The sequence below is a fragment of the Lepeophtheirus salmonis genome, chromosome 9 (genome assembly GCF_016086655.4).
Source record: "Lepeophtheirus salmonis chromosome 9, UVic_Lsal_1.4, whole genome shotgun sequence".
Lineage (NCBI taxonomy): Eukaryota > Metazoa > Arthropoda > Copepoda > Siphonostomatoida > Caligidae > Lepeophtheirus > Lepeophtheirus salmonis.
Genome location: NC_052139.2, coordinates 19,412,383 through 19,439,871, shown reverse-complemented (window position 1 = coordinate 19,439,871; position 27,489 = coordinate 19,412,383). Strand labels below are relative to the sequence as shown.

Sequence of the window (27,489 nt, the reverse complement as noted above, 5' to 3'; positions counted from 1 at the left end):
AATTTCAGAAAAAAGAGCTTACATTGCCAGTTTAGCCCGTACCAGTAAGACCATGTGTGACATCATGACGACCCTAAAGGTCAACAAGAGTATAATGTAGCGAGTAAAAAATAGTTTGTGCATAGTGAATATCCTTGAGAACAATCCTGGGTATGGTATACCAACTAAGATGAAGTCCAAGGAGTTACTGATGGCCTTTCATAAAACCTGGCTATAAAGTTTTCAGTCTATGCCAAGAAGAAGAAGGTAGACTGACCAGAAGTTGTCAAGGCTGTCAAAAGGAATACAGCCCCTTCTTTCATAAAACCAGGAAAATATTTCTTATGAGGACTGTCAGCTACTTCTGAATAAGTTAAAATGAGAATAATGACTTGGTGGTTTGTTCGGATAGCTGTTTTGAACTATTTTCAGAAAGCTAGATATACCAACAACAACAACATTAAGAAGGTCTTTATGACTAAAGATTGGACCTTTATGATGATGTATGGGATTGTAGCTTCAACAGGAGAAAATCAGACGCCAATGTAATATATATTTTTTTTCAATTATCATTATCTAGCTTGTTTAGCAAATGTTCAATATTTAAAAAAAAAACAAAAAACTGACTACCTAAACTATCACTTAATAAATAACTTTTAGCTCATAAAAAATGCAATGGAAAATATTAAAAGACTTTTTTACGTCCCGATATTCTTTTTTATAAAGACATCAACAATATAAAATTATTTTTCGTTTGAAATATCCCTCAAAAAAAGTCATTTGAATAATTTACTTCATTAATTATTTAAGCAAAAAATTGGGGAGGGAATAGGTATAGTGAAATTTTGAAATGAGAGGTAAAAAAGGTTAAGAACCACAGGCAAAAACATATTTTATATTGTAAATAAGTATATAAGAAAAGTTTTCAAAATATTGTTTAGAATGTACTATGCTCCAAAGCATTCTTAGAATGTGTTTGAACACTTGCCTTATGAGCTTCTGTATACCATTTATATTGTTTTTACTTCTACTTAAGTAGGTCTTGTTATTTATATACTTTTTGATATTTTGAGAATAAAATAACTTTGAAGTTATTTTCCACTTTCATTATACTAATGGGTACCATTTGTTATCTCTTTGAAGTTACATGGAACAAAAAACATTTATATTAGAACTAATATTTATGTGTATGCCTAAATTACTTCAAATGAGAGAATTAATAATAAATTTTTGTTGGCATGTACCACATATTCATGTGTTTTATATATATAAAGCATACTTGTGTTGGATTCAGTTATTACTCAAATTAAAAAAAACTTGAACTTACAAAATTTGACAATTTTATGAAAGTTTTTTAAAAATATTCGATTATATATCTTAGTATTTTTAACTCAAACATTTTCGCCAGCGGTAATTTTGCTACCTACATTTTTGATTGATATACAAGAGTTAAGTTCAAACCAATGATATAAAAAATATAAATGAGGGGGGAATATCATGCGTCAAAATCTTCTCGAGACAAATACAAGGTGGAAATTTTTTTTGTGGCAAGATTAATCGCATTGTCAGTCTTTTTTTATATTTCTATTGGATAATTTCATATAAATTTCTAAATCATATTTTTTGTATAAGTAATTATTTCTTCATTTCACAGAAAAAAAATATTGCTAGACATTTTTAGCTTTCATAGTATGCTGCTGCTGTATATAAAAATCAAGAACAGATTCATTACCAGTACTCTTTTTTTCTTGGAAGTAAATGTTGCAAAAATTAGGAAGAAATGATTTTTCTTACTAAAGGGAACTCGAGACTGCAAAACATGCTTTATCTGGTTATAGAGAGACAAGCCAACTATGGGATAATTTGACCCAAATAAATATAAAACATGGGCTGAAAAGTCCTGAACATCGCACGTAGATGACCCTATATTTTTTTTAATTTATCTCATTTTCAGTTAGTACCAATTTTCAAAACACAGCTCTCAAGATTTCATTTCAAACTATTCTATAGTTAGTGAGTAATTGTGCTAAATATTTTTAATTTCAAAAACAATGGATCAAAAACAATTTTGTACTTTAATTTTAAACTACTTTTTTATGGGAGAATATACATTTCAAGCATAGCAATGGCTTTAAAAGTGCCATGAGGACTCGGCTCCATTAAGCAAATATTGATAGCCTGCTCTCTATATTAAGGTCGGTACATTTCAGCCAATTTTATGAGAAACATTAAATATATTGGATGTCGAATAGTTTCCATTTTATCTATACCGCCCAAAAAAGAAATAAATTAATTTTACCCTCAATAAATTGCAGAGTATTTTATATATGTTTAGATGTACAAAAACGCTATCATCAGATAAATTAATTTTAACCTTAAAGAACTTGACAAATGTACTGTGGAACATTCAATAATTTGAAGTGAAATATAAGTGGTTCTACGAATGTAAGGAAAAGTATTTTTTGGACATTAGTAGAATACTCGACTTTACTAAAGTGTACAATTTTCTGAAAATTAGATTCTTTGACATGTTATTTAAAAACTTTTACATCATACGTACTCTAATGTTCAAACATTAAATATTCGACAATATAGATTGATCACATCTCCAGGTTTTTTTTACATTTCTATTTAGTAATTTCTTATAAAATCCGAAGAGATATTTTAGATAGTATATTATTTAAGCATAATTGACAATAAGTTTTTTGCCTTGCTAATTTTACAAAAATTAATATCAATCTCATTGTTAGCTATCATAATATTCTTTTGCAGATCAAAGTTTTCAAGTCACAGCAAACTTGGGATTAATATGCCTCCTTCCCCTTATTTGTTAATTCCATCTAACAAAAGCTAAGGGATTACCGAGATGGCCTCAGGGCTGTAGAGGTCCAAAAGTTTAAAGAAAGAGTTTATACGAGTTTGTAATGGAGGAGATGTGTTCTTTTCATCTACCCAAGCCCCAAAAGGAAAACTCCTGAAAAGAAAAGGGGATAAACAGCTCGACTAGTCCTTCCCCCTCCTTCTACTCTCTTCTGTTTGAAATATATACTTATAATGTAATTAAATATTTATAAAATGCCCCACATTATTTGATAAACAATTGACGTTCTAATAGAAGTAGTAAAGTTGACTTAACTGTTGAACTTGGATTTGATATATTTTATGAGAAATGTTTTTTGCCGGATATCTTTATTCAAACTCAAATTGACTCAATTACACAACCTCAAACAAACTTGATAGTTATGACTCAAATTCTACACTAACAACATTTGGGATACGGTAACATTGCGAGTGATTCTACTAAGAAATAAGAGATTGGATCCGAAATTCAATTCCACTCTGAGTTTTTACCCCTTAAAAATGAAAAAAATAGTACTTGGATTAATTTTTGATTTGTAATATATTGTAACCCAACACAAGGATAGGCAAATATTATAATACAATATTGAAAAGCTATTATTTGGTTTAACAAGACTTATTAATGTTTAATTTTCGTTATGGAGAAATAATAATTATATGACTAAATTTTCAGAACTGGGGGCTTATTGCTCATATAAAAAATTTCAATATTTAAAGATCGAACTCATATAAATCCTTTTAAAAAAGTCTGGAGAGGTAAAGTCAATTAATTAGGAGTAAATGTGTGATTTATACAAATAATAAATTCATATTTGTGGTAATGTTCTATAAAAATTAATGTCGTATTTTACTAAAGTTTCTTGTAAAATGACTGATATAGATATTTCAAATTTCATCGACTAACTAAGTGTATTATGTTTTTGTAAAATTATATTCTGCATAGAAAAAACAAAGTTTTTATGTATTCTCAATACAATAAAAAAAATCAAACAAACTATGAACAACATATATTCAGTATAAGCTCTAACAAAGCAGAAATTGTATTGACAGAAACTTATATTTATGTAAGCATAATGACTTACCTTTCCTTTCGTAGAATTGCTTGTTGTTTTTTTAACTTTGAACATGATATGTGGGTATGATGTTGTATTTATTCAAAAATGTATGTTATTGTACGATTATACTTTGCCGATATCAAACTTATGTATGATACCCTTTTAATGTATAACTAGGCAATGCCATTGAAATCATGTTTCACACTCTTTCTCCCAAAAAGGCATTTTATATAAAAACGCAAATTTAGGCATAATTTTTTTTTTTTAATCTCACAGTGCTTTAAAATCATGCAAAGATGATGGATGACGTTTTGGGTATGTACAGTGTGCAAGATAAAGTTGTAGACTTGACTTTAAATCAATACAGGTAACTATAGGGAAAATATTTTAAAGTACAAAGTTGTTTTTTAAAAGTATGGATTATTCCGATTAATAAACATTAGAAAAATACTTTCAAAAATCAAGAATTGTCAGCATGGAAGCGAAAAAGTAGAATTTGTCTTATTTGCTCTACGTCCAAGTGGGCATCAAAGAGATCATGAAAGTCGCAGGGTGCTCCAAGAGTCTTGTTTACAAGTTTAAGAGCATGGTGGAAAATCGAAATAATTTAAGACGTGGATACCAAGATCACCAGAAGTCCATCCAAGTTGATGAAGCAGCATACCAAGTTTGTCAATGTCAGTTATTTGACTGTGAGGAGGTATGTGAAGGAGTTGGGGAAGGCCTGTTATGTACAACGCCATCGGTAACTACTTTCAATAGTACCCTAGGACAACCTGGTTGATAAAAGACATAAATTGTTGATTTGGTTAAAGCATAATAGGTCACCGGATGACAATCCTCCCCAGACTGCTCCTCTCTAGACAATGCCATTCGAGGCTTATTCGAAAAGAGAGCCTGTGCTACCTTCACTTAAATTTGAATGACATCAAAGCCTCTACTGAGCAGATGTGGGCGGAAAATCTCAGGCCTTCAAAAAGAATTTTCTACGATTTGATATCTCACACTATAATCTGAGACAGATTCTCGACCAACATATCTTATGAAATCGGTCCAGAATAATTTAAGATGGATAAAATAAATCGGTCTTAATCGAAATCCAACACTTGTTACTTTACTTTTCTCACCTATTTGATTATTTTATATAAATAAATTATAAAAGGTTCATAGCTTAACAGACTCAAATTCGTGTTACGCTAATCAATGTTCTTAACATTAATAATCAGGATGAATAGAGATATGAAAAAAGACGACACCCTGTTGAGTAAAAAAACAAAAAAAAAAATGATAACTTTGAGAGAGAGCATATTTGCTAACAGCATAATGTACACATATTAAAATTAAATCTTTAAAAAAGCAGAAATTGTTTAAAAAACACTAAATATTTCTAAGTCTACTCCTATTAATTTATATGTGAAATCCTGAACTTTTCAGCCCATGGGTTACAAATGGAAAGCAGTAGGCAGCCCTGATTTTGGAAAATGGCAAGGTGTAAATATAATTGACGATACTTTTATTGTTCAAGGACAAATATTACAGACCAATAACTCCACTTAACTCTTACTATAAAATAAGAACGGCCATACTTAATAAAAGATTTAGTAAAAGTGCTCCCACGCATTATTTCAACACAACAGAGAGGATTTATTCAAAAGAGACTAGCAGAAGACATCTGTCGCATTATCCAGGATTATATCAGTAAAATAAAAACAAGAAAAAGGCTTTGCTGTGTCCTTGATTGATTTAGAGAAAGCATGTGACTCTGTTTCTCATAGTTATATACTTCGGCAATTAATCAGAACTGCAGTTCCTCCCCGGTTCCACCGTATGATTGCAACTGTTCTTCGTCTAAATCCCTGCAAAATAGAGATTGGAAGCTACTCCTTCTGTTTAAACATGAAAATGTAGATAAGGTGAATGCTTCGTCCTCCTTTATTCTTACTGGGAGTAAATAGCTTAGACAAAGATTTAATGAGTTAATAAATGATTAATGAACCAGTTTAAAAGTATCAAAAAAACTTAAAATAAGTTTGGCAAACCAACGACCTCACACTGATCCTTAAAGGTAACCCTAGAGAACTTGAACTAGTCTCTAATTACAACTTCGCTAACACTTGTATGGCTTACAGATGAGTCAGCCCTAAGAATGAATTAGGGTAAAACGGAGGTCCTTACGTTTAATGATCAAGTATTCAGAATAATTTTCCACTTGTTTATTTAATACAGTAAGGTTGATTCCTAATTGGTTTTGTTAATGCTTCATAAATAACCTGTTGTTAAAAAAAAGTTGTACTTGTAATATGTTACTATATTTTACGTGTTGACAAAGTTATTCTTGGGATTGGGAATTCTTATTCACTTAAATATAGTGTTGTAAATATTAAACTTTTTCTTTACCTAGGAGTTTGTTTGTTTTTGGCGAGTGTTTTTTATGCGGTTATCATTATTCTTTCTAAGGATGTAAATACTGGGTAAATTGTTGGGAGCGTATATTTAGAAGAAGGATGAATGTTCTAATTAATTATTCCTCCTTATTTTAAAAATTCTAACTTATCTGCGAGCAAAGGGTACTATACATAGTTTATAGTAATTTTTTTAGTAAATATGTCGTCTCTTAAAGTTACCTTACTTTCTATGCCATTCCTACAGACGTGCTTTTCGGCTCCCCTCAATTCCGCCTTTATTCCCATCTCTAATGATTAGAAGTGCGTAGTTTGTAATGAAAAAAGAGTGCAAGAAGAAGGCAAACCCCAGACATACCTATGATACACCTGATTTAAGAGCCTCTTTATTATATGAATTGGTTGAGAGAAAATTAATTACTGCTATGAAAAAGAGAACATTCTTCATTTAAAATACTATTAGAAGAGATAATCTACTGTAATCATATCTAAATACATATATGTATACTTTATTATGCATTTTTAAAACAATATGGGTAAGTTACGTATCGTCGGATGTTTCAAATTGTCGGACACTTAGCGACTCAGTCACAATAAATTCTTTAATACTTCAACCATGAATATAAAAAGAGATGTTATGCAATCATCGCACATTTTTAAATAATTCTGTAAAATTTCGAATCGATTGATGGTATAGTTTTGGAAAAACAAAAGTTTAAAGTTCAAGGTTCTAATTATTTATAGCTAAAAAACAACACTTTTATATTTTATGATATGAGATATTTTCTCTCTATTTGGTTATTAGAACAATATTCCTATGTTCGAGTTCAATAGGAGTTTTAATATTAGAATTTTATTTCTTTCCTGGATTTTTATTTTATTATTTGCAAAATAATCCCTGTCTGATTATATGAACCAAATAATTGGCAAATTCATATTATCGGGCAGTGTTTTAAATTGAATAAATTAACAAATAGCTTACTAAATAGCCAAATAAATAGCTATATACCAAACAGAAAATCGTTCAAATAGCTGTTGATCAGAACGAAGAAAAGAAGGAAAAGGCATACGGTACATTCAACTCCCTCCCACCTCACATCAATCATATTAATAATTAATAAAAGGGATCACTTTTATATCTGTGCATCGAACTCCGTCTCGTGAAGGAATATAACGGATCCACTTCGGCAAGATAATGTCATTTATCACATGGATACCTCCAATACAGTTTTGATTGACAGTTAAATCTCTCTCCGAATTAGAACGGGAGTCTCAGAGTTGGAGTCGTTTCACTCCTACGCACCACCACCTTGGGAAATTATCAACATTTCGTTTTCAAGTATAAATAATTGTTATGGATCCCCTAACAGGTGTTCATACCAACATTAAGTTTAACTGGATTAAAACGACTATTTCCTTGAAGCATTGTTGAATTTGAAGGGTACTGGCGGAGAAAGAGAAGATCCGAAGTGAAGCGGAAGAAGGATCTCGACTTTTCCGAGTTGTTTGGTTAATTTAATAATTCTAAGGGTAAATAAAGTAGATGGAAGACCTCACTGTGTGGAAGAAGTTGTGAATTTGGCTCTTATGGAGTATTTGCAGGAGAGGAGACCAACTTATACAGAATACCCGAGTTGAATCTTGAAGTTATTTGAATGAATACCTTTTATTGAGGGAAAGATATGAGACAGCAGAAGATTCTTTATCCAATATTATATTTCACCTTTCCCAATGGGTTATTACCCAAGCAAGGCGGTATATTCGAACTAATTAATCAATTAAGAACTCAAATTAATCAATTTATGAATTGTATATTATAATATTAAATTAGTTGATTAATTAAACTATAAACTAGACAATTTTTAATCATTGAATCAATGAGAAACTGAATTTAGCAATAACGGAGTGACAAAATGTAATTTATTAGTTCCTTAATCCTGTAAGAGCGGAGCTTCGTTTTGTATTCTTAAATACATTAGTTATCGTGGTGCAAGGTAGTAGATTGACTTCCTTGCGTATTAATAAATCGAATATGAATCTCCTAAGTTAGTGAATGAAGCCTTTCTCAACAAATAGGACAACTTGGATTTTGTAGAACAGTAATGTAAAATGTCTATGCAGATAGTAATGTTGTAATTAATAATAATAAATGAAAATGAAGAATGTAAAAGGCTATAACATCAACATCATCTATTGGAATATAAATGATAACTCTTGATTGTTGAAGAAAATGAAGGATTTAGAGTTAAAGACAATTCCTCTTCATAATTGATCCAACATATTATCAGGATGATAATTAATATACGTTTTGACATGGAAGAGCCTCATTAAAATATAGGGTCGTATTGGAAATGAGGATTTAACTTTCTGGAGTTGACGATAGGAGCAAACAAGGGATGAAATTAAAGCACATCTTCGCAATGTTGATTATTTCTCAAGGTTCCAATCTCATTCGTACTCATAAAATATTATGAACTCCTTCATCTCAAGGATTCCCCAGCGTACAAGAGTGGTGCATTGTATTTTGAATTTGATCCACCCAAGAGATAAATATTCAAACAGAATTTTACTCTTATATATATTTATCTCCTATATTTTTGTTATTTCATGGTGTCTGAAATGAAGAAACATGATTCGAATAACGTCCGAAATTAATTTTTTTGATTTAAAACTTGTCCGAATTTATGAATTTTGGCCAATTTTTGATAGTGTTTTTCAATCTTTAATAACCTCTTCATTCAATATTTTGATACAAAACTTCTTACTTTAACATATTTATCAATGTGTTTATTTAAAAAAAATCTCAAATATAAAGCACTATGGCTATATAAAGTATATGAACACAAACACACTCTTCAATGTGTCGGACGATGCGTAACTTACCCTATATGAAAAATAGCAAAGAAAAAAAACCTTGCATTCCTCATAGAGAGAAGTGAATACCACAAAGACTGATTAAATAATGAACAAAGTAGAAGAAAAAGCACACAGAACAACCATTTTTACTTATCCAATTTTTAAAAGTAGTTTTTTCATTAAAAACTACTCAACTCTACTAATTTTATCACGTTGGATTAAATAACTTTTAAATATAGAGTGTAATCACAAGTGTGTGTGCTCATGAATCACAGTGATAAACACAAATGATTTTTTAAGAAGATACAAGTGCAAGTTCATTTTGAACCCAGAAGGAGTTATAAATCGACAATCAAGTAATAACCGCCTATGTTCAGGAATAGGACTTTTGTTTATTTCCTAGATGATTCCAGCTAATTTAATGAAACGTCATGACAGCTAACTACTTTCATCCTCTTTAAATTGTCATGGTTACTATGTTAATCCCCGTTTTTTTTTCATACCGAATAGGCCTACGATTTACAATCCTACTTATATATAACAAATGATTAATTATTTGTTTTGTATGAGTTCCTTTTCAAATTCAAATCATGATTTATTTAATGGTGAAGCAAAGCATTAAAGACTCCATACATAAAATTAATTATAACTATTTTGTTGTTAAATGAATGCCAAAAAAACCTGTAAATAATCATTTTCATTTTATTATGCATCTATCCAATAAATCAACCAGGAATACAAGCAAGGGTGTCGGATAACACTTTAGTAATGGACATAACAAACATTTACTCACTCAGGATTTTTTTAGGTACTCGTATATATGTATTATATTTCAAAAATGCAATGCATAATAAAAATTATGGATGATACTAAAAGATTATTAGCTTTCCATATCATAGTTAATGGTAATAGAAACTTAGGAAATAATTATGTCTATTCCTCCACAGGACAATAATTACATTACGTTGTATGAAACTAATTTCAAGTTGAGATAAAAAGGATTTACTTTTTAGTATATTATATTGATGTATGAATATTAGAAAAAAAAAGAGTACTTTCCACCACATATGAGTAGCATAAGATCCATAATTATAAACTAAATGTTGGATCAATTTTTCGATTACTCAATTTTAGAATTTGAAATTTTTTGCAGCTGGTAATTTTGCATCAAAAGATTTTGCCACATGACATATTTGCCGCCTATATATGTTCTTATATTACCGGTTCGAACTTTATCGTATTAAATTTCTGTAATTCATGTTTGGTACAAAGTGGGATTTATGTTTTTTTTCTTGTTATGATAGGTGATTGCAGTCATGATAATAATAAAACTTCCTGACAGGTAAGCTGCTCTTCTCCAAAATATTCTTCAAATTGTCGAGTTACATTTTCATTTTTAATAAATATTAAAATTTATATTGATAAAATTAATATTGTCGATATGTTGACGTCATAGTGGAAGAAAAGTATACAGAAAAAAGGTATGAAAACACGGTTTCATTGTCTTTCAGATGGTAACATTTGAACGCTTTAGAGATAGTATTTTACCAAAACTGCCCAGCATTTAACACTTTATTATTTTCCCCCTTATGATATTTTTTTTATAATAGACCAAATACAACAGCCAAGATCAGTTTAACCGATCTGAAAGACAATAAAAAAAAGTAATAATTGCTTCTATCTCTACTAAAAGTGTCTCATGTTTGAGTGTGGTCATAATAGCTTAGCACTTTTATAAGAAATAACAATGTAGCTAGAAGCGTGTATAGAATAGCTCAGCACGTCTTTTAAAAAAAGAAAAAGGATTACATATCTGATTTTATATCAATAACAATGTTGTGTCTGCTTCAAGACGTCTAACTCGGGATACACCCACTGTTACATAATAGTTTAATAGTTAATATGGAATAAATCTACCTTCATTTGTCCCTAAGGCTACTTCATTGTCCCTTGGATAGTCTTGTTTGTCGAGATAGGAACGCATGTCGAAAAATGCGGGCTCATCCAATTGTGCAATGTGGATCGGAGTGGAGGCCACCAATGATATTAAAACCATGCTTAGTCCAAGGTGTATAACTCCTTTCATCTGAAAAAAAAAGTGTTAAAGGTTTAGAAAGGTAAATAGTCTTAAATCTATACAGCAGATGTATTGGGATGAAATTATCAAAAATGTTGGTTGAGGGTCTCATTGAAAAAATGAATAGGAAAACAAATGACGTAGTCATGGAATAATTTAAATACATTTAATAACTTCAAGATCTCTGTATGAAATTTTGAAATGAGATGTAATTTTCCAAATCTTCTTTTTTTATTGAATATTGAACTTGTTCTTAACAAAGGTACATGTAACATTGAAAACATCAATTTATTGTGGTTTATTGAAAATATACCAAACTATAGATACTTCAATTTCCTGAGATGTGATTTTGATTAGGCTTATCTAAAAATGGTTTTTACTTTCAATTTCCTGATTATTATATTTCCATTCATATATTCAAATAGAATTGATCCATCTGTGAATATTACACAAACAAGTTACAGTCAAATAATGAGTAAAGTAAAGAGAACAAAAATATTAATCATCCTTATCAAAGAAAAATTGAGACTTCGTCCGCATGTCAATGTTTTTAAAACAATGTATATGTAACCGTAAGAAAATATATGTTCATATATTTATCTTTTAATGCTCCATTAATTGGTCAGATGGAGTTGTACTGATTAAGTATAACTAAATATATTGGTATTACAATTATATATCATATATAACCTGGGAATGGTCTTTAAAGCCCATATTGTATATTTAGTGTATTTCCTTTTCTAGGAAAGGTCAAGGAGCACACCTATACACAATTTATAAGTCTGGCCTTTAGCATGTAGTAATTAAGTAGGTTTTTTTTATGTTAAAAATTTAAAACCAATAGTTTTACAACATTCAAAATACAGCAATTTAAAAGTAAGGTAGGTGGCGTCGACGCCAAAACTTTAGAATCCTCTTACTCCTAAATTGGAAGAAAAAAAAGTCTCAAATTTAGGATTTTTGAGTTTTTAACAATTTGAAAAAAAATTGCAGATAGTACTGTAAAAAATGTATTTTTTATTAATTTTACTTGAAATGATCCATACAGCATAGGACTTCTCCCAATCCCTTCTTATAATCGTTAGATTAGTTAAATAATAAAAAGGCATAGTGAAAGTTTTTGTTTTGAAACCACGATAATTTATTTCAAAATAGGTAAATATCTAACAAAGTAATGAAAAAAAAAAGATTCAAGATGTAAATCAAAAATAAAGTACTTATTTTGAAAGTGGAGCAATGATATACACAATATATTTAATATAAGTAAAGGAATGCTACAAAGTAATATTAACTTGGTATTTCTGTCATAAACATCTCTTTTGAACTGTCTATAATAACCTTAAATCATATCTTTAACTATGGACAATAATTGGACTTCTTGCTGGATCAAACCATATCGTATACAAAAAAACAAATAAGTAGCATTTATCTGGATATTGCTTTGAAAAAAGATATTAAATTAAAGGTAGCTATGTGGACTGTTTAAAATCTAGCAGGATATGTATTGCAATGCACGGCACTAGTACCCCGGCAGAAATCCATAAGAATTAAACAATAATTATGACTAAAAAAATTATGAATTGTGAAAAAATCCAAGCTCAAAGCGAAGTTTATATCACAAGAAAATGATCCCACGGATCATACTAATTTAAATTTGAGATCCTGTGAAAACTGACAAACCCTCTATTCTGTCAATGACAGGATTGAGGGCATCCTTGTGGCTATTTTTGTACATCAATCCGTCCCAATGTACTCATTGCTACCTCAAAAAAAGGACAATGTGTTGTATTATGTTGAGTTGATTGATTAGCGTAACAAAAGTAATAATCCATGATAAAAACAAATTAATTAATTCTCTTACTTATTCATGCTCTTCTACTTAATTAGTTCATGCCCTTGTATCCATAACAATGTAATAATAAACAAAAGTTATAAAACGTAATTAAAAAAGCATTGTCTTTTACTAAAGCTTGGAGCACGTTTAAATCCCTCAGACTCGAAGGAAAAAGATTTAAAATCGTAATCATTAATTGTTTAAAGTTATTATGGGTATAATTATATAATTACATAAAAATTCTATATGGTTTCAAGACAATGCTCCCTCCCTTTCCCAATCTAGTCAAACATCGAAGACTTTGGTTTCATTATTTAATCCATTTCTTTATGCGTGGTAATTCATTTTATGATACAATTAGTTAAAACGATTACGAACACATTTATAATCTGAAATTAAAATATGCATATTGTACGTGAGCCATAAAAGCAATATAGAACAAAAATCAAGAAAATCCCAAATTTTTAACTGTATAAATATATACAGACCAACCATTTAAAAACATATTTGAGTCCATTATAGGCTTCTTTTTCATATATAATAGATTAGTTAAAATACACAAGTATATTAATTATAGTTTAGAAGCTTTATTTGATTACAGAGACTTATATTGGCCCCGATATTTGGCCTTTCAATTATAATATGCAAATTTTTCAATTATTTAACTGGCCGTGCGAAATGGATGTACCACTATTGTAGATTAATTTTTCGAGGTATAGGGATGCAATTCGTAAATTTCCAATAATCCTCACGACATCTGACTTTTAAAGCTTTCGAATTAGCTATATTTGTAAACAAAATGAAAGCAAAAGAAATCAGATTGCAGCTTTGATTTGACCCTCCCACAGCACATCTTAAATTGTCAAGATTATTGGGATCGAGAAGCACACCGTCTACTATGTCAGAAAGCTCATGAAATAGGGGAAAAACCTTAAAATTGACCCCAGTTCTGGAAGGCCGGCAAAACTGACACCGGAAGTGGTCAAGAAGGCATTACATACCAAAACCACCATGCCCATGGCAAAATTTGCCAAAAAGAAGTCAGTGGCACCTTCCACCGTGTGCAGGACGATCAAGGCTACCGGTGGAAGATCTAATATGGTCGTGGAAAGACTATTAATGATTCGAAAGCTACAAGATATTCGTGTGGAGAAGGCTGAACGCCTCGTAAACGACTTGAAGCATCATGACAACTGTTTGATGCTCTTCTCAGATGAAAAAAACTTCACTGTCGACCCTGTCGTCAATAAGCAGACCAATTGGATGGTTTGCTTTGAAGACACTTCTGAAGACCTCCGCCACGTGGTCAAGATAGGTGGGTGGGTTCCCCATCCTGCTGTAAGATCTAGGACGCATTTCCGTACTACTTGGAGATGTTGAATACCAAGGTACTCCTGTAGATCCTCAAGATCACCAAGAAGTTGGGCAAGGAGTCTTATGTCTTCCAAGAGGATGGGGCTACCTTCTCACATACCTAATGTTGTGCAAGCCTGGATAAAAGAGAATATGGAGTTTTGGTACAAAAGCTTCTGGCCTCCTCAGAGCCACGATTTGAATTCTTTAAATTACTCTATCTGATGGCAAGTCGAGTTCAAGGCCTGTAGATCATGCCACCACAGCAATATCATCGACCTGAAGTCATCCGTGGTGAAGGAGTGGAAACTCATGAGTAGGGACTATATTACCAGAGTGTGCTCCACCTTCTGTGGCCGCTTGAAGGCCGTCATTGAGAGCAATGGAGGCCAAATCATAAATAATATATGTCATTGTGTTCTTAGTAAATGTCTTTTTGTAATGCATCACGTTAGATTTAATTGAGACTCAGAAGTAGCAAAATTTTGTTCATGTTGATTAGTGGTACATCCATTTCGAACGACCTGGTATTGCAACAATTTAAAGAATGTTATTGTTATCCTTTGTTTTTCTGAGCCTGTAGGTATATATTTTTTTAAACGTGTTACTCTATCCGACTCGTAAAAGTTAAAGAAATTATTAACTTATCAAAAAGTTTATTTTTGGTGGATTATATTCGGAATTATATCCAATATTTCTTGATATTTCCCCATAGGTGTGAATTCACGATAAAACTGCGTTAAACTGGGTCTCTACAGATAAATCTTAATTACCATTCATGAACATATTTAGATTTAAGTCATTGGTATGTTGAAATAAATACTTTATTTTCGGATGGAATGTGCTTTTCGACACGAATATTTATTGATTAGATGAATATTTGTGTGGAGTTTTCATGAAGATTTATGAATTGCTTAATATTGATTACATCTACTTTTCCTTTTAAAATTTAACCCATTCAATTTATAATCTAAAGGTATGAAATAAATATATTATTAAAATAATACGTCATTTCTGTCTAAATTTAGTACATGGATATATAGATCATTTTATTTCAGACATATTATATTAATAGTAATATATTGATGTGTTTCATCAATTAACAAAATTAAACAACAATAATTCTTTATTTTTTAAAGAAAAAAAAATTATAATAAGTATTATCAATCTTATTTATGATACAAATGCATCTGATGATATGAGATATAATTTGATTCTTAATGAGTTTAAATATGTCATTTGCTTGCTTTTCATAAGAACTTTTTAATGAACACCTCATTTTTGATTTTTTCATCAGAAATTTAAAGTAATCATAAATTTGTTCAGGACATTTATTTATACCATATGACATACATATTTTAATAATATTATATAACGTGTATCCTACAAAAATGTAAAACCAAACATTATTTATTAAATTTAGGAAATACGTTTCACTTTACTTTTCACTCAAATCCTTTAGTTTTTTATATGCGTGAAGAAACTAAGGTTTCAGAAAAAATGTTTTTTAAGCACCCTATTGTTATAAAATACTGAGTAGGGATCAAAGTTTTTTATTTGTGTTAAATAGTTTTATTAAATTAATATAATTTAATAGTCCCTACAACAAAATTAAAACTGCAAAAAAATACTCTTAAAACTATTTCCTTTAATCAAAGACCCTCTTATTGAAAAAAAAAAGTATTGTATAAAACCTCAAGTAAAACATTCTTAAAACAATATTAGTGTCTTCTGTCTGTACAACATGAGACTGACTCAAGAAAAAATGATAACGAAACATGTATTTTCGTTAAATTTCCTCATATCTTCTACATCAAAAAAATCTTATTCAACGAATAGTCTGTCTAACGAGTGTTGATAACTTATTCACAGACAACAGATTGTACGGCAACAATTAAAGCCACGTTTAGAAGAATACACTCTTGATATAATGAAGTCATTGCAGTACCCATAAACTGTCTTAAACATGATAAAGTGTTGAGTTTTGTAACACTACCAAATACCGATCTTGACTCACATTTGAGACTTTCAGATTGGAAAAATACATGATGTCGTGGACTAAAATAATTGTAATACGCAATGCTGTTTCTCCAGAGTAAATTATATGCTCTTTATATTTGGAGCAGCTGTCGTCATGATGCCCAAAACTTCACTAAAGTTTGTTGATCCGACAACGTTTCCTCCGATAGTGAATTGGGATAGTGTATACACTGATATTTAGAACATCTCTTTTTATTGTTTCAATTAAAATTTGGTAGTCTATATTTTGTAGTATTTTTCTTAGACATTTCATTTGATCATATGCAATTCTTATACTAAAATTGTCTTGTTTGTTAAGTCATTTTTAATCGGGACTTAGTGAACTTTATCAACCGTTTTGCTTATAAGACGTTCTTTTTTTTATCTTTGACTGTTTGGATTCTTCTTTTTTTGTGTCTGAGGACTAGTACAAACAACAGCAGCTACAAAGTTAGGATATTGTCGATATATATTGTTATATAGTACACACAGTTTTATTCAAAAACTGATAAGTACTAATTTGATTACTGTAAAATGATTAATATTTAATAGAACATTTGATTACCATCAAAAATTTAATGTTTTTACGATAGGAATTATAAAATTGATCTTATTGACCCCCAAATCATATTGTTTCGATTATTTTAAAATAAAAAAATTATTTTTCTTCGATAACTTCATACATAAAATTTAAATTAATATATTTACGAGCGCAAAATGGACAGAATTACGTAACCAAATTGATACAAATTTGCAATGACATTATATTTTTTTAATTGTTTATTATGTAGTCAAATACAGTTTGTTGTTTGGGATTCTTTTTATACAGTTTACTAACCTAATTATAAATAATATTCCTAACACAGGTATAACATACTTGTTATCCCAAGATAATGATATCTCCACTATACAATAAATAAAAACATATTTATCTTGTTAATTGTTGATTTGCCTAATCTTTCTAAATATTCTCGTTATAAATGTTGATTTACAGATCCTGTCAAATTATAATTTAAAAAGCTGTGACTATCTCTACTATTAAAAAAGTATTACCCGAAAGTTGGAGAAAAGAGTTTCGTAATTAGCCGATTCTTAATGGGTTGACTTTTGGTCTTTCATTTTTGGAACATGTAAGGAGTGTTTGAGTATCCATTCTAATAATTAGGTAGTTTGACAATAACTTCTAAATAATGTTAATGTATAATTTGTAAGAATGAATCAAGCAAGTAATACATTTCTATATAAGTACCAGACTCTCAAATAGTTACAAATACAGGGTAGTGCAGCAAAGCATGGAAAGTTAATTAATATTTATTTTCTCATTACTATGAAACGGTTGAGTGATTATTTTTTGATATTCTGTTTCTGCCGCCCATTTTATTTAAACTAACTAAACTAATCATTAAGTCATTTCATCATCATGAGCGACCAACAAGAAAAAAGGCAGGTCATCTCAGATCTCCTAGATGCTGGAGTTGATGTAATAAAGAGTATGGATATTGTTCAGTGTTCAAGTAACATTTTGTGTGCATGAATAACTGATTTCCATTTCATCAAAATATATAGTTAATAAGAGATTTTGAGATGTTCTTTACCTAATTAAAAAAAAGCTTTTTATATGAAACATCACTAAAAGTTTACATAACTATAAGAGCCCTATGATCAAAAAGAAAGCTTTAATTTTTAATTCCAAATTCAATTTTCTAATTTATTTTTTATAATGTTATTACTCATATCCACAATGTTTGCATTTTCTACACATATAATGGTGAATGATTATCATCTCTGTTTTGTAGAGACCCAGGCCAACAGTTAATAGTACGAAAAAAAGGATTGAAATAGCATGATATGCATGAAACCATTGTATATCGTCTTTTCTCGAGGCTGGAATCTGTTCCCTTGATGGCTTTCTGGGACGATCCTGCGATGAAGAAAAGGGTTTTTCAATTATGAGTTCGATAACATTGATCATAGAAATCTCTCAAAATTTGCATATTAGAGATGAATAAATAATATAATAACGGTTGTACTTGCTTCTTTTCCATCAACAAAGTCATTTTGTTTCTCCCTACTTGCATTACAAATCCGATATATTTTATATATGTACAAATCCCATAGTTTGTACTTGGATACATTTTTCAATGGTAAAACTTTGGGAATAAACATATTAAATGATATTCTTTGTAAGGAATGAGTTTCTTATTTAAATTATAGTAATTAAAATTTAAGTCGAGAATAATTGTTATGATTCAAATTTGTTATAAAAAATATGAGGAATACCAATTTTTGATGAAATTTATAGTTTGATGTTTGAAAAAATGTTGAATATCATAATTTCGAAAATTATTTCTCTGATATACTATTATACTAGGCGTATTATCCGGATTGCATGGAGTAATTGGGTAAAGACAAATCTTGCTATAAAAAAAGAAAATAACACCAAAAGAAATAAATAAATCCTCAGTCTTTCTCCCTGTTATACATGAGCACGCTCACGCGTAAATATTCAATACTTATACATATACAATAATGGAATTACTGATGAGTACTTTGAGTCTCTCGAGCGCTCACAAACAGTAAGAAACAAAACAGCATTCAATATTAGTTAAATATAAAACGTCTCTGATAGTTAATTCATTTTTACATCCCAGTATTGATATTTTATTTCAATCTTACCATATACTGAAAAATGAAAATACATATGACAAATCATATAAAAAAAACAAAAAAATAGAAACAGTGCTGCATATTCGATGTTACTAGCAAAAACTGTTAAATTTCATTAATACGACTACATCAGCAGGAACTATATACAGTGCACCCCGTGACTGTTTTCCGTACAGCCAGATAAACTTTGCTCTATTAATATAAGTTCCATAAATATATAATGACTCCATTGGAAGAAGAAAATTGCAGTATTTATTCCAGATATCTAAAGTTCCATGGATGATGGACCACAATACAGAGCAGAGCAGCAAAACGTGGAATGTTAATTTCCTCATTAGTAAAGGAAGGTTTAGTGATTATCTTTTGACATTCTGATTCAGACATCCTTTGTGGATAAACCAATTAAAATATTAATATATATATCATTATAAATGAGCAAAAAGCCTAAATGAAGCACATCTCAGATCTTTTTGATGCTGAAGTTGAGGTGACGAGGATTGTGGACACTGTGAGGTGTTCCAAGAACCTGGTATTTAAAAAGGCCAAGACGAAGAATGATGAAGAATACCTCTCCAGGAAAGCAGGAAGTGGAGGGCACAATTTAAGGAGGGATCCGGGGTTCCTGTCCAGCTTGGAGAAGAAGATACAGGAGGACTCAGCCAAATCGATGAATTGCCTCTCCAATGCTACTAGTACAATTAGGAGTACCGTGAAAGGCGAATCGAAATTGTCATCATACTCAAAGGCCCCACTTTACCTTTGCACAGCGATCATGAGGGTCTGAAAGCTCTAAAGTACACGGTTTACTACACAACACTGTATAAGCTTTACACATCAAATATCTAGCAACAAGTGTATGCTGGATCATAATGGAAAAGAAATAAGGGGTTTTTATGATTACTACATCGTTAGAAACGTCCTAATAGTAAATAAATATTGCAGAACAAATAACAAAGAATTATACTCTATTATTAATTCAAACTTTTAAGATTTGTTAATAGTATTATTTGAAGGAAAAGAAAACAGGGAAAGAGGGGACAAGATGGTTGAAATAATAATGATGAAACAAATATTTTTTTATAGCACAAAAATTACCCCTAATGTTCAAAGTTAATTTGAAATAGTCCATAAATCTTATAGGGAAAGTAAAAGCAAATAAATCATTGCATATTTAAAAATTGGTTTTATGTGTGAAAAATGCGAATAAAATTAAGGGAGTGCCTTTATTGCATATTAATAAAAATCTACTCCTTCTTATGCATAATAAAATTGCCTTATAAAAGCTACATTTTTATAATGAATAAGAAAAGGAAAACTCCTTCAAAAGATTCAATATGTATTTTATGTTATACATATGTGAAAGTTGCATTCTTTGCATTTAGTAAGAAACCTTCTTTAGTGATAAATTTAACTTCCCCATCACTTTTAATAACGTAGCTTTAAAAAAAAATGATTGATTATATTTCTTTCCTTATTTGTCAAAAATTAAATGCATACGTTGAGTTGTAGAAAATATAAAGTTTGAGTTTTGTAGATACAACTTGAACTTTAATGTTTTTTTCCTAAGCTGTTGCCCCTTATTTTTTTAATTTTTGAGTAGTAAACGTCTAAGTATATAGTAATCCCAAATACGTGGACTCAACAAAAATGGGGAGTAACACGGATCCCTGTTAGACTCAGAGTAGAATTGAGGATAAATACCGTACAGTAATTCCCGGTAATTAATTTACTAGATATAGAGTGCTTTATTTTCTTATCTACTTCCTCTCATGGCTAGCCCCTTGCAGCTAATATAATAGAACATCATTACAGCTAAGCCCCACTTCTCACAAACATACTTTATATTTTCAGTTTTACCATGACAATTTTCTTTTTCTTTTATTTTAGCATACCGGCAGGTCGAAGTGTTGGTCCTGACTAAGGGCTAAGTCCTAAAAGTTATAATTTTCGGGTCTTAATGATACCACTCAACTTTACTTTTTATATATTTATCAGTTCTAGTACCGAAAGTCCAAAGGACCAACAGAACTAAAGACGGGTCCTAAGGACTGATAGAACCCACCTTAAGTCTACACTACACTCAATAAATAAGGACTGAAACAACACTACAGGTGCACTCTGGAAAAAAAAACCGCATTATATTTGTTCCTTGAAATCGTTCGTCTTTGAAAATAGTTAATTCTAAGGAAATAACTATTTTAAGGGTAAAAGCCTTTTTTCTTTTTATGTCGCCAACCCTTGAGCAGCTTGTATCACAAGATATTATTATATCTTTGTTTCTTCCCTTTGCCATAGCTGACTTGCTGCAGACTGGAGTTTTTAATCTACTACAGCCTTACTATGCCAAACTACCAATCAAAATCCTATGTAATTTTTTTTTTAATGATTTAGATTAATTTTATGCTATGTTACATACTCAACCTATAAGATTAGAACATTATACTAACTAAACAAATTAGTTCAAGCTTATTTGTAACATTTACAGATAAACATCTCGAAATCCTCTCTTCTTTGTATTGAGAGTAATTTTCACAATAATGAGTAAATTACCTCTTTGATAAAGAAAGTTTGTTACAGGTATTAATGATCTAAGTTAGGCATAAGTATGTTTATTAATCAAATTTGTTGGTTTGTAACGAATAATACCCTATAACAAATTATTATTACAATCTATAATAACAACAAACAATATGTTCGACAATGGCGTAGCTAACTTATCTAATCAGAGAGGGGACTTACATTTGGTATAATTTTTTATCATGAGAGACATACTTCTTTTCCCTTCTTAGCACACATTGACTACAACAATAATATTTAGCGTGAGTGGGAAAGCTTAAATGGGACTTTTTCTAAAGTGACTAAACCGGGATGATATTGGTTAATCTGTACTTTTCAACTCAAAGAGTATTTACTCCAATAAAGCTGTTTCTCACGAGTTAGCTGCAGTCTATCCTTACCAAACCAAAATAAATTTTACCATTATCATACTTTCTCAAAACATACAATTATTAAGACAATGACATATTGTAAATTTATAAAAATAGTAAATACTGATATTGGCCAACCTTGTTCTCCACCATGGCTTTCATCGTTGGCGTGAAGGTCTTTCAGGGCTTTTTTACAATTCCTCCAATATTTTTCTAAATAATATTTCTAATGTGGTAAAAATTGGCAAACCAATTATATGTCATTACCTTATAGTTTCATGCAACTTCTCAAACCAAAAGAAACATAAAAGTCAAAAAATCAATTCGTAGATAGTAAGTCCATTCGCCAGGGTGGGTTGTACCCCTCCCCTTCCCAATATGGTGGAATTGATACTTTTACTAGAAAATGTAGTTAAAAAAAAATTATTTTATTATATTTATCAAATTTGTTTTTTAAAAATTTAATTTTTTGTGAATAGCTATAAATTCTTGAAATTTTTCTTCAAAACACTTAACATTTGTATTTTTTCAAAAAGTTCAAAAATTGAAGTTTTTTGGAAAAAAAATTCAAAAACTCAATTTGAAATATTCCATTTTTTGAAAAGAAAAAAAAAATGTTAAAATTTTTCAAAAAAATTTCAGAAATCCACAGTTATTTACAAAAAACTTAAATATTAAATTTTTTCGATGAAGATTTCAAAAATTGTTGGCTATTTAAAAAAAAAAATTGCAAAAATACACAATTTATGGAAAAAGAATCCATGGCTATTCTCAAACAATTTAATTTTATGGAAATAAAAATTTAAAAATGTACAAGTGTGAACATAAAGTTCAATTTTTCAGAAAATAATTTCAGAAATTAAATTTCAAATTTTTTGAAAAAATACAAATGTTAAGTGTTTTGAAGAAAAATTTCAAGAATTTATAGCTATTCACAAAAAATTAAATTTTTAAAAAACAAATTTGATAAATATAATAAAATAATTTTTTTTCAACTACATTTTCTAGTAAAAGTATCAATTCCACCATATTGGGAAGGGGGGGGGGGGGTACAACCCACCCCTGGCGAATGGACTTACTATCTACGAATTGATTGTTTGACTTTTATGTTTCTTTTGGTTTGAGAAGTTGCATGAAACTATAAGGTAATGACATGGTATCTATAAGTTTTGCCATTTAATCCGGAAATTTTGAATCAATGGATAACGTGCTCGGGAGAAGTTACACTGATTAAATTAATGCTCGATACTTGGTCGTTACTGAAGAAGGAATTATACTTATACTTTCTTATATCACGAGTATACTAAACTTTTTTAAGATATGGCCAGTTGTAATTGGAAATAAACTTCCATGATGTCATAGGAAGCTTTAAAATCACTCACTTTGATGGGAAATGGCTAATTATTTTTTATTAAATGGTCATAGGTTTAAGGTAGGTAAAAATTTGTCAAGGAGTTTTAGACTGGGAAAAATTGAAAATAGACCTTTTGAATAACTAAAACCTACTTTTTTCAATGATTTTTTTTTATTTAAACGTCAAAAAATTAAAGATCGACAAAGTCTAGAAAAAAGGTCATAAAAAAATTAAATAGCTTTTATCATAATTTAAAAAAAGGGCACCTCATATTTGTGTTGGAAGAAAAATTATGTCAGTAGGAAAAAATATTCAATCCGCCTCCCTCCTAAAAAAAGAAAAGTCCAAACGTCTACCCAGCTTTTTTGCTAAGATTGTACTCGGTTGAACTGAATGTCAATTGGGATGAAGATATATATATAGATACATCACAGCATAAAATAAACGTCATGTAGTTATTTTTCCTTGTGACGTGTGTAATTTTTCTATTCAAAAAGTATATTATTGAGGTTGCGTTGTTATATTATCAGTTAATTCTGAACCCCCTATCGGACACTAACCCAATTTATAAGTTATTGTGCGTTAGTCAACGATCGGGGAAAGGCTACGAAGCACACTGACTCGAAATTATCTGAATAAATCATAATAGGTTATGATCGCAGAGTGTAACTTTTAAAAGTGGTTGATCAAAGTTGAGGTTATCACAAATCAGATTTGTTTATTAAAACTATTTTAGGGTATGTACACGCCACTATGAGCCGAACAAAACTTGTAAGCCGGAACTTGTTGCCATTCTTTATTCACTTAATTACATAACATTGGACGTAGTAATACGTATTAATTGCTACAATTGCGCAACATATATAGCACGTCAACACAAGAACATGCCAGAATGATTTGTGAAAAATTGATGTAGATTCTTCGACAAATTATCGTCAATTTCTATCACAAATAATTATAATTATAACCCTTTAAAGGGGACTGCCAGTTGCACTTAAAGTAGTCGAAATTGATTGTCAGAACAAATGAATGTGAAATTGGTAGATTTCATGTGAAAGGGCAAATTGGGGCAAGCATAAGTTTTTTAAATCAAACAAAGGTTATAAACTATAACTAAAGGTATTAAATAAAAAATGAGTTATATCAACAACTTTGTTGGCGTTCTTCTGAAAGGACAATGGTCTATATAGGGTTAAATCATCTCACATTTGACTATATTATATAGATTTTCAGTTTTCTTGAGTTTTGTTTAAGATTGTTTTTATGTTCACGCTCCACAAACCCATGGGCTGAAAAGTTCCCGTAAAAAAAGTACATTTTTTTTATTCAATTGGTCTTCTTTAAAATTATTATTTTGAAATTATTTTATTCTCTTTATGGAACGGAGTCTCCTTAATATTTTCTAGTGCTTTTCTTTAGCAATTTTTTTGGAGATAAAAAAAGTAGCATCACACTTATGACAATAATTCACAAACTAAAAAAAAATATTCAAATGGAATTTTAAATATCTATATTTGGAAGGTTATTACTGATTGAAAATTGTGTGAATTTAAAAAAAAACCACCATCTATGTGTAAAGCCTGAGCTTATAGGGGCATGTGTTATATACATTTAATGAGTGTAGATACGACCAGTAATTTGAATATCTTCTCACAAAAAACAAACAAACATTGAAGAACATAATCTTTATATGTTATCAAATGAGTGCTTCTATCATTGATGAAAGAACAATAGACTAACTGAAAAGTGATTAGAAACGTCGAGCTGTCATATCTGTTATATGGAAATAAAAAGAAAGTTCTCTTGTCTCTCTACATAGTTGAGGCCTCTATCTGCCTTATTTTTATACTCTTTACAATCTATATACATAAGTATATTCATTCGAAAGTTTTAATATGTAATCTTTTTTTTATTTTGTTTGAAGAAACTGCTTATCAGCAGAAGTGTACAATCACTAATCAATTTACAAAATTTACAACTGTATATTTCTCAAAATTTTTATATTTCTGCCATTATAAATATTTATTATTTTTACCTGTATAGAAGGAAATTCTTCCATTTCCATTTGCTTTGATCCAAAAATGGCTTACGTCTTCATTAAAATATTAGTAATATATATGCTTACAGATAGGTATACAAGTAGCTTTAACAAATAAAGCCTATATATAAACTTGAAAGGCTTTTATATAATGCTTTTGGTATTTCATTAAAATAGGAGGTAGCTATCAAACATAAACACATTACCCCATTGATACCAACATTTTCTTGAGAGTATATTGATATAAATAAGATTTTTTTAATTCTTTGACTTTTTACACCAGTGCTGTAAATCATATTTTTTAACTTTAAAATTTAAAGTAAAGTATTTGAAAAAAACCATTTTAACCCTCCGTTTGTGAAATTCCTTGGTATAGCGCGGTTAGTGATCAGTGTAAAAAAGAAAATCCCGAAATAAAATTAACTATTTAACTATTTGATAAACAGTAGAACGATAATAATAATGCGTCATTTAAATTTTTATATTTAATTGTTCCGTACAAGATATTGAGTGATTGATGAAAAATAATGATAGTTTCCCTTTCTTTTGTAAACTAACTTTCTGCTTCAAAAATGTTACTTGCTTTTGCTCAGCCTAGGACGTTATGATGGAGTACCACAACTGCAGCGAGTGTAATAACTTCAACCATCCCCTGGAAGCCATCATTAACGCTAAGGGTGGCTACATTAATGATTAAGAGAGTTCAGACCCACATCTATTAATAGTATTAATTTTGTTTAAATATTATTCTAAATTAATAAATTACGTCTTGTTAAAGTTGAAAATTTAGTGTTCAGATTTTAATGGACCACTAGGTATTTCAAAATACAGTCTATGTATCAAATGTCGGAAATTTTATACTAAATAAAAATTAATTTACAAATAAATAACAAAATTGTACATTTCTTTTCGAAAAGGTTATAGTTTAATGATTAAAAAAGGATAAATGGTTTGTTTTGTTGGTCTTTTTACTTTTATTTACATTAATTTTTTATCAGATTGATATGGTGAAAGCCTCTTTCTTTTTTTCTTTTTTAAAGACGGTGTTCTAATATGGTTTTTCGAATGTTTCAAGCATTTTTAGTAATATATATTACTTGAAATGTAGAAAGTTCTTCTCTCTAGGGAAATTATAAAAAAATTCTCTTTCCAAAACATAAAAGACACCTCTGATAAAAATTATGGCCTTCTTATTGCCTTTAATAAAAATCGCATCTATACATATGCATGATTAAACATTAGTGTGTTACATTTACTCCATCTGAACTAGGAATCGTCGTTGAAGTCCATATAAAACTATATTTCCTTCTTTAGAAACGACCTGGGAACTAACCTACGCACATTTAGTACTAGAATTTTTTTCTCTCTCTTGTGTCTTATCCATTGAGCTACGTTGTTCCATATTTTTTAAATATTATATTTATGGATAAATTCTATAAACCCTTATGAAATATTGTTTTTTAATCAAAATTGAGAATTTTGTAAAAAAATAACTATTTTAGAAGAATTAATAATTTTTCAAAGTATTTAAAGAATTTTCCTCTAATTTTTTTTTTCTTTTTTTTAATAAAAATCGTAAAGCACACTAAAAAAATGTGTAATTTTTTATCTGTGGAAAAACTAAAAAATACCAATACAAAAGTTTTGAAGATGTGTATCAAACCATAAATTAAAAATAAATTTAAGGAATTGAATGGAGAATAAAAAAAAAGGTTTCTTTTATATGAACAGTACTTAAAAAAAAAAATAAGCAATTGAATATTTCTTATTTTTTTTATTAAATTTGGAAATAAGTTAGATTTTTGTAGTCATAATAATTTGGTTATTATCTTCTATTAAAATTGTACAACAACTGAAAATGAGTATAGTTTTTACATTTCTAAGAAACAAATTTGAAAGATAAACATTGAAAATAGAAAATTCTCTGCTAAAACATTTTTGGTATTTAGTTTGTATTTATGTAAATGCAATTAATCATGTTTTGACTTTATTTATCATTCATGAAACTAGTATATGACGAAAGAATGTTCTGTATAGTTTTGCAATTGCTAATTATGTTATGTTACATT

The 27,489-nt window shown here is 29.6% G+C and overlaps 1 protein-coding gene across 1 annotated transcript in view; it reads right to left on the bottom strand.

Moving 5' to 3' along the window:
• LOC121124470 (uncharacterized) overlaps window positions 1-27,489 on the bottom strand; it is a 60,619-nt gene that overhangs the window by 21,890 nt on the left and 11,240 nt on the right. The window contains exon 2 of the mRNA XM_040719625.2: window positions 11,069-11,237. Coding sequence (XP_040575559.1) covers window positions 11,069-11,237 — 169 coding nt within the window. The remainder of the gene's footprint in view (window positions 1-11,068; window positions 11,238-27,489) is intronic.